Here is a 9,395-nt window from a genome sequence, read left to right on the forward strand (position 1 = left end):
CACACTCACACACACACACTCGCTCACACTCACACACACACACAGACTTGGAATAACAAACACATGCACTGGAATGTTTACATACACACACACAGTTTAAAGGGATGTTTCAGTTCACTGGTCGCTGGTTCGATCCCCGCCTCCTCCAGTTCACTGGACACTGACCCTGGTGTGTGTGTGTGTGTGAGTGTGTGTGTGAGTGTGTGAGTGTGTGAGAGTGAGTGTGACAATCAATACAGCTATATAAAGCTCTATAAGTCTCTTTATCATGAATGTTTTGTTGTGGTTAATAAACATCAGGCGCTGCAGGTGACGTACGACGCTGATGGAAACCCCATTGACATCTGATAATCAATAACCTATAGATACAGACAGTTATCTACAGTTATCAGAGCGGGAAGCTGATTGATCAGCTCGTCTCACTGCAGCGTCTGAAACTGTTCAACACTGATTCGACTCTCACTAAAGAGCTTCAACAGGAAACAGATGTTTTCAAATTACAGTCAGGAAACAACTGGATGAACAGGGACCTGGAACTAGTCCGAGTGGAGGAGGGATACGACCACGAGGAGGCGGTTCTAGTTTGACTGTAGTTTCTGATAAAACGATGTTCAGTCTTTAACTGATGGAGCAGTGAACAGGAAGTGAAGTGTTCCTGTCTGAAGCTGCACATCAGGTGCAGGTTCATGTTTCCTCTCATTGATCTCTGTGTGTGTGTGTGTGTGTGTGTGTGTGTGTGTGTGTGTGTGTGTGTGTGTGTGTGTGTGTGTGTGTGTGTGTGTGTAGCTGAACTGCGGTCATCGCTGTAAGCAGGTGTGTCATCCAGGCGTGTGCGAGGAGAAATGTCAGCAGAAGGTGAAGCTGCGTTGTCCCTGCAAGAGGATCAAGAAGGTACACACACACACATACACACACACACGTACACAGACACACACAGACACACACATACACAGACACACATACACAGACACACACACACACACACACATACACAGACACACACACACACACACATACACAGACACACAGACACACACATACACAGACACACACAGACACACACAGACACACACACACTCACACACACACACACTGAGGGTGATGAAACCACCAGGAATCATAGAAACAAACAGTGTGAGGTGCAACTTGGACCTCACCTGTAACCGTGACCTCAGCGTGACCTCAGTGTGACCCCGTGGTGGCCTGGAGACCTGCAGGATTAAATCAGGGAGGGGAAAGTGAATGATCAGAATTCATCCACCACTGTGCTGCCCTGATCCCCAGCTGCTCCTGTGGAGCCTCTCAGGTAGCTGCAGGTGTGTACCTGTACCTGTGAGACACTATCAGGGCTGTGTCTGACATGCATTAAGGCTTCATAAACACACTGACGGTACCTAATAAACTGCTCACTGAGTGTGTATTAATGTGTGAACTGTGTGTGTGTGTGTGTGTTTAGGAGTTCCCTTGCTCACTGTCGGATCAGTGTGTTCAGTGTGATGAAGCCTGCAGAGACCAGCAGAGGAAAGTCAGCCAGGTACACACAAACACACACACTGACTCCTTTCCCACCAGTATGGACCCAGACCTGGTTCTTCAACTCATGAACCTTCTAAGAACTGGTTTATTTTTTCACGGGCTTTAGAGCCACGTCATTACGTCACAGTAGACGGCGCCGCTTTCCCAGCAGCCCTAGCAGCCAAGCTTTGTGCGTCTACAACAGCAAAGTTTTTAACCCCGCCCCCACCAGCTCTCAAACTCTGTGTGTGTGTGTGTGTGTGTGTGTGTGTGTGTGTGTAGCTGAAGGAGGCGGAGCAGAGAGCAGCTCAGGAGGAGGAGCAGAAGAAACTTCAGGTCAGTCTGAAACTTTCTTTATCACATTATTCAGTCACTAACATGATGAAGATGAAGATGAAGATGAGTTCAGAGCAAGTCTCAACAACACAGAACTGAAATCAGCAACTTTAATGTCTTTTAATTAAACAACTGATCAACAACATCAAATAAATAAAAATGAACATTACAATTAAAAACAAGGAGATAAACATGTAAATAAAGATTAAAGTTGTGGTACATGTCAGGCAACGTAACGTTTTATACAGAACCAAATCATAATGAATTAGTATGTGAATGGTAATAGCTGTATTAACAAACCTGAATAATTGAGTATTTAATAAATAAAATTAAACTTAGATTAATGACCACACACTATTGTAGTAATAACTGCGTCTGTAAACCTGAATAACATATTATTGACACAGTATTTTAATTTGAAATTTTTAATGAGTCTCAAATTTGACCTTCAGCTGTAATAATTTATATTATTTATATTATAAATCTTTTTTAATTACAGGATGTCTAAAATCATTAATAAGTTAATTTAAAACGGAGGTGGTCAGCCTGATGAGGCGTATTATGAATCAGTGGATAAAACTTTATGAACAGTGTGTTCAGTGACGGTGGTTGACGTGTCTCCTCTGACCTCAGGAGGAGCTGGAGGCGTTCGAGAAGCGTCAGCAGCGAGGAGGTCGCAGGAGTAAGAAGCGGGGGAGGAGGGAGGAGGTGGACGACGAGCGGGGGAGGGCGGGGAGGTGGTGGAAGAGATGCGCCGCCTTTGTCCTCGTCCCGCTGGGGGGAGCGCTGCTGTCGGCCGCCGCCTACTACCTCCTGACCACGGCCTGAACCGACGCGTGAACACGCGTGTCGACAGGAACATGTGAGCGCACGGCTGCCTGTCTGTCCACTCTGGTTCTATGTTCACTCTGCTGTCATGTTTCTGTTCACACCGCTGCCTCGACGTCTCTTCTTCTTCTTTGTCTTAATTCAGACTGTTTTACTCCCAGTAATATCAGTCGTTATATTCAACTGTTTCTATTTTCATAGTTTTAGTTTTTAGTTTGTTCCTGTTGAAAGTTTCATGACGTTTGAGTTTGATTTAAAATACATTATGTGACGCCTGAGTTTCATACTGATGCCACAAATGGAAACAATTAGGGCTTCAACTGACGATTATTCTCATAATCAATTATTCTGTCAGTTATTTTCTTGAAGAATAGATTAATTATTTGGTCCATAAAACTGCAGAAAACGATGAATCATGTCATCAAATGATCCAAAACCTAAAGATATTTAATTTACTGGAACTTTAAAACAAAGAAATGTGAGAGAAAGAAGTGACACAAATGAAAACTGTGGACAGATGTGAAGCCTCGTCTCTCAGAGGCTAAAGTTGATGGTTTGGAGACTCTCCACCTTTAAAGTTTAGTCAGAACTGATCAACACTACATTGATTATCAGTAACTTATCAGTTTACAGAAACTGGGACGAACACAGAGACAACAGTTAAAACGTTCAGAATTGACACAGTATTTTAAAGATTGTTCATGTTAATTCAGCTTCAATATTCTCGTTGATGATCTGTATATTTCAGAGTTTGTTGATCTAAAATAGAAATGAATTTTGAAACGTTTTCAGTCTCTAACTGATCTTGAACTGTAACACAGGAGGTTTCTGATTGGTTCATTATTGGGTTGAATAAAAGTCTTATAATATTTTGTTGTGAAGATTTCTCAGTGAGAGAAATCCATCAGATAGTGAGAAGAAGTCTTTTTTCTTTGGTGCTGAAATGTTTGGATGTTTGGATTTACAGTTAATTTTTCTTTTTGTCTTTTTTTTTGAAAATTAAAAAAAGTAAAACATATGAAACTCTCATTGTGATGATTTTACAATCAGTGTCCCACATGAACGTAATTCAGACACACCAGTTAAATCTCACTCAGTGTTTCGTACCAGGTGTTTGTTACAGTGAAGTGAGCTGCATGTATTTACAGCAGTGAACAGACGGGGGCGCTGCTCCTCCAGAGCTGCCAGGGAACAGACGAAGAAGAATCCACCGATCACACGTGTTCTTTGTGTCTGTACATCATGAGACATTTTCAGAACTGTGAATAATTAAAATGAAAAGGGCAAAAATTAAAAATAGACTTAAAGTTTTATTTCCTATGTTTCTCAGCTCGATTTGTGTTTATAAAAAGCAAAACTATATTTTAGAACAAAATCTTGAGTCGTTATCACTAAAGATTTATTAGGACTAGTGTATTTTTTCTTGTATTTTTATTTCCTGGTAGTTTTATATTTTGTTAAATAAGTCAGATGTATAGTTTGTGCTTAAAAAGAAACACCATGTGTGTGAAGTGAGGAAAGTTTACGAGGCGAAACAAAGACAAAAAGAAGCTGGACTCTAAAACCAGTCCAGTAACTGGATTCACTGGTTTCAGCTGCAGAAACAAACAGGAGTCTCTACTCACTGCGGTTAGAGTGATGACTCTTCCTGCAGAGAAGATCTCAGGTGTAGATGTTTGCTGCTCTACTCTCAGTCTGAATGGAAAAGAAGCACTAAAGGACAGAACTGTGTGTCAGCTGTTTCCTGCTGAAGCAAAGGTGGAGGACAGAGACTGAACCAAAACCAGGAGCTAAAACAGGCTAAAAGGATAAAAACATAAGTTCAACCAGTTCAGGTGCCATCAGAAATATTTGTCCTTTTGCAGGAAGAGAAAAAATATTTTGAGTTTTTACCAGAAAAATAAAGAACTTTCTCTTGTAATATAATGATTTTTTTTTTTAATTATGATAATTTTTCTTGAAATATTACGACTTTTTTAACTTGTACAATTACGACCTTTTTTGTAATATTTTGTAATATCCTTGAAATGACATTAAATACAGCTGGTCTGTAACAGTGAATAGGTTTTATAGAAAATGTAACAATCAATATAACGAGGACGTGTTGTTGAGAAACGTAACTGATGTCGCAGCAGACATGTTGAGGATGAAAGAAACAGTAAAATGTAATTCATAAACAATCTATTCATCATTTTCACCAAAACGTAACAAGGACAATATTTAATTAGTTGTAGAAGTGAGACAGTGCAGTGCAGTGAGACAGTGTCCCCACAAGTCAAACTGTCCTCACTCTGAGGGTCTGATAGGTCCCCACAAAGGTACACACACACACACACTCACACACACACACACTCACACACACATACACTCACACACACACACTCACACACACATACAGACACACACACACACTCACACACTCACACACACAATGATCACAACCACCAACTCTCTCTCTCTCCTAACGGTCAAGTGCATGCCGGGACTGAGCCTCGTGCTTGTGCGTCTAAATCCCAAACCACACATCCTGTTAAATCACACACTCTACACAAACTTTAATTAAAACGGACGTGTGTGGTGTGTGTGTATATGTGTTGTTTGTGAGTGGTGTATGTGTGTGAGTGTGTGTTGTGTGTGTGGTTTGTGTGTATTGTGTGAATGTGTGTGTGTGTGTGTGTGTGTGTATCTGTATGTGTGTGAGTGTGTGTCTGTATGTGTGAGTATATGTGTGTGTGTGTGTGTGAGTGTGTGTGTATCTGTATGTGTGTGTGAGTGTGTTTGAGTGTGTGTGTGTGTGTGTATGAGTGTGTGTATGTATGTGTGAGTATATGTGTGTGTGTGTGTGTGTGTGTGAGTGTGTGTGTGAGTGTGTCTGTTTGTGTGTGTGTGTGTGTGTAATCCCATGTTATGGCTTCATCACGTGCAGAAAACCTGAGCTCTCTGTGTGTGAGAAAGGGAGAGAGAGAGGGAGAGGTAGAGCGACAGCAGCAGTGAACGTGGAGAGAGAGGGGGGCGGAGCCAGCGTGTCTCGCTCTCGGTTAGTTACCGGAGCAGCTCGCGGGCAGCAGACAGAGGGATGGTCTCGCGCTCAGCGGCGGGCAGCAGCAGGTCATGTTGTCCGCGCGGCGGGAGACCTGCCCGCGTGTCACCTTCAGCGGAGCGGGAACTGCGACGGTGAGTCTCTGAGTGTCTCTGTGTCTCTGCGCCCTGACGTCTGTCTGACAGGCTCCAGCCTGATGTCTGCTGCTGCCCTTGACTTACTGCTGTTTCCTCTGTCTCCTCTGTCCGTGTCTCTGTCCCTGTCTTTACTCCTGTCTCTACTGTCTCTGTCTCTACTGTCTCTGTCTTTACTGTGTCTCTGTCTCTACTGTCTCTGTCCTCTCACTCTCCTCTGTCTCTGTCTTTACTGTCTCTGTCTCTGTCTCTACTGTCTCTGTCTTTACTGTCCCTGTCTCTACTGTCTCTGTCCCTGTCTCTACTGTCTCTGTCTCTGTCTTTACTGTGTCTCTGTCTCTACTGTCCCTGTCTCTGTCTCCTCTGTCTCCTCTGTCCGTGTCTCTGTCTTTACTCCTGTCTCTACTGTCTCTGTCTTTACTGTGTCTCTGTCTCTACTGTCTCTGTCTCTACTGTCTCTGTCCTCCTCTGGATGGAGCTGCTGTTGTCTCTGTGTCATAATTAAGAGATAAATCAGAAAACAGTCAAACTACTAATTAATAACTTTGTGGACATTAACGTATTTAATGAGTGATTTCCTTGTTTCTGTTGTGGAGCTGGAACTCGTTTCATAACTGAATAAGCTGGTGATTATTTATTTGATTGATCATCTTTTTTTTTTAAATGAAATGTCTCGTGTCCAAACAAAGAAAGATGTTCAGTTTCTTAAAAGACGATGAAAAGCAGAAAATATTCAGGTCTGAGCAGCTGGAATCTTTTATTTGACTAGTTCTCGGCTCGAAAAGTGTTTGTCTTCTCTGACTGAAGAAGAATCACAGACGTTACCAGTGTGAGACAGGTACGAGGTAATTATTACATTATTAATATTAATATTCAAGCTTTAACCCTAAAGTCCCGCCTGAAGTCTTAATGAAGCTGATGATCATTCACTGGAAGCCCAGCTGCTGGGCGTGTCCTCGTGTTTCCAGCCTCAGTGATTAGAAGATGATCCGATCATTAACTCGTCACAGAGAAACGCTGCTGATGGTCGTTATTTCCACTTGAATTATTTTCACTATAAAATGTCAGACAACAATGAAAACATCTGTCTAATGTTCCAGAGGTGACGTCTTCATCTGCTTCACTCTGTCCGACCAAAGATACAGAAAGAAAAAATATCCAGTTTGTAATAAAACATCAAATCCTGGACAACAGAAGTAGAGCTGATATGATTTATTGATCGAGTGATCAGTTGTGTTCTCTGGTGGTTTCTCAGTTTGCTGCAATTTTCTTATTGAATGAATCCAGAAATGTCACAGTATGAAAACATGTAAAAATCATAGTTTCACCTTCTTTTCTCAGCTTCCATCCCTCGTGTCATCTGTCCTTCAAAATAAAAGTCTTGATGTAAGACATGTTTAATGACTTTAATTTAGAAAATAAAGGTTTGTTAAACGGAAAAGAAACAAAAAGTGAAAAAAACAAATGATTATTTTCATGATCAATGACTGCTGATTATTTTCTCCATTAATCATGTGATCAATAAAACTAATAACGTAAATGTTGTTAAATGTCTGACGATCAATAGATATTAATTATTGATAATGATAATAACTGTAGGATTGATGTACAGAGTCATGATGAGTCAGTATGTTGAGGTCGTGGAAATCAATCAATCAATATATTGAACAGGGAGCTCCAGAGAGGGAGAGAGAGGGCGGTGGAGCGAGCAGTATTTAGAGCAGGGTGGTGTCGAGTGTCGGCTCGTCGTCATATCACTTCAAAAATAACTTTGACATGTACAGCGGAAACTCTGAGAGGACAGAAACACCCGGGTCACCCCCCCACATACCCCCCCATACCCCCCAATCAATATATTGAACAGGGAGCTCCAGAGAGGGAGAGAGAGGGCGGTGGAGCGAGCAGTATTTAGAGCAGGGTGGTGTCAAGTGTCGGCTCGTCGTCATATCACTTCAAAAATAACTTTGACATGTACAGCGGAAACTCTGAGAGGACAGAAACACCCGGGTCACCCCCACACATACCCCCCCATATACCCCCACCACCACCGCCACAGTAAAAATAACCCTGGGGTGGGGGAGGGGCTTAATGTGGACTTAAGGGGCAGTGTGGAGTTTCCCAGCCTCCGTCTCTCCTCTGTGGTTCTGAGGTCACATGATGAACCGTCTCTGTCCTCAGACTCGACCACCTGACACGGTGATGGGCGGGGAGGCGTGTCCTCACAAGCTGGGATCAACCAATCACCTTCGACTTCTCCTCTACATCGTCATCCCCACTGTGAGCCTCCTGGCCGGACTGCTGCTGCTCATCCTGGCCCTCACAGGTACACACACACACACACACACTCCACACACACTTCATTTCGTGTCTCACTGCCCCCATCCCACCCACCACCCATGACTCACACAGCATACAACATGCTGACACAATCATGCGACACAAAGCCAAACAAAAAACACACACACACATTGAGGGAAGGGAAAATGTGGAACTGAAGCCAGGAGGAATTCTTTTGGAGCGTGCCTTAATCTATTTTGTTTATAGGAGACAACCTCTTACTTGTTTTTTCCTTGTTAGAAATCATGGAACTTAAGCCTCCATTTCTTGCCTGTTCCTGAATACCATCACTGTCGAGGTGTGTTTCTGTAATCATCTGTAATACAAACTGCATGTGATATGTACTCTCTGTTCACCTGTCTGTTTTTTCTGAGTCTCTCAACGTCCATTATCTTGAGATAAAATGATGGATTTTACAATACGTCTACTCACCACACACACACTCACACACATACACACACCCACACCCACACTCTCAACACAACACAGCACACTCTCAACCACACACACACACACACACACACACACACACACTCACACACCGCACACACACACACACTCACACACACACACACACACACACACTCACACTCACACTCACACACACACACACTCTTTCTGTGTGTGTGTGTGTGTTTGTGTGTCATGCTTCCTCTTGTCGCCATGACAGCGGGGAGTCCCTCAGCCAATCACAAACAGCCTCAAACATTCAGACAAAGAATTTCAAATATTTACACTCAGGTAGTAAAACAGCTTCTCCTCCTCTTTTTATCACTTTCTCCTTCATGTCCTCCTCCTCTTCTTCATCTCCTCCTCCTCCTCTTCTTCATCTCACTCTTTTCATCTTCAGCTTCCCGCCCTCTTTTTTATCATCTGCTTTCTTTACTGACTTTTCCTTTCATGTCTTTCACCTCCTCCCTCCTTCTCTCTCTTCATCTTCTTCACCTTCACATCTGTGTTTTCCTTCCTTTCTCCTTTCGTTCTTTCAAAACAAGACAAAACAGAAAATGGTCTTTCACACTGAGCTCTTCTTCTTTCATCTTGTCTTCCTCTGCAGCTGTTTTTCTGTTTCATCCTCCTCGACTCATTACACACACACACACCCACACACACCCACACCCACACACACACACACACACACCCACACACACACACACACACACACACACACACACACACACACACCCACACACACACACACACAC

At 42.9% G+C, this 9,395-nt stretch overlaps 2 protein-coding genes across 3 annotated transcripts in view; both read left to right on the plus strand.

The window, feature by feature from the left end:
• The window catches only part of nfxl1 (nuclear transcription factor, X-box binding like 1), a 15,982-nt gene extending 12,339 nt beyond the window's left edge, over window positions 1-3,643 (plus strand). For both annotated transcript variants that reach the window (XM_022759013.1, XM_022759014.1), the window contains exons 22-25: window positions 787-891; window positions 1,457-1,534; window positions 1,798-1,851; window positions 2,485-3,643. In XM_022759013.1, coding sequence (XP_022614734.1) covers window positions 787-891; window positions 1,457-1,534; window positions 1,798-1,851; window positions 2,485-2,679 — 432 coding nt within the window. In that variant the 3' untranslated portion in view covers window positions 2,680-3,643. The remainder of the gene's footprint in view (window positions 1-786; window positions 892-1,456; window positions 1,535-1,797; window positions 1,852-2,484) is intronic.
• A 2,123-nt stretch (window positions 3,644-5,766) lies between these two features.
• Window positions 5,767-9,395, plus strand: part of corin (corin, serine peptidase) — a 22,985-nt gene continuing 19,356 nt past the window's right edge. The window contains exons 1-2 of the mRNA XM_022759012.1: window positions 5,767-5,853; window positions 8,032-8,176. Coding sequence (XP_022614733.1) covers window positions 5,791-5,853; window positions 8,032-8,176 — 208 coding nt within the window. The 5' untranslated portion in view covers window positions 5,767-5,790. The remainder of the gene's footprint in view (window positions 5,854-8,031; window positions 8,177-9,395) is intronic.

The sequence above is a fragment of the Seriola dumerili genome, unplaced genomic scaffold, assembly GCF_002260705.1.
Source record: "Seriola dumerili isolate Sdu_G_001 unplaced genomic scaffold, Sdu_1.0 BDQW01000317.1, whole genome shotgun sequence".
Taxonomy (NCBI): Eukaryota; Metazoa; Chordata; class Actinopteri; order Carangiformes; family Carangidae; genus Seriola; species Seriola dumerili.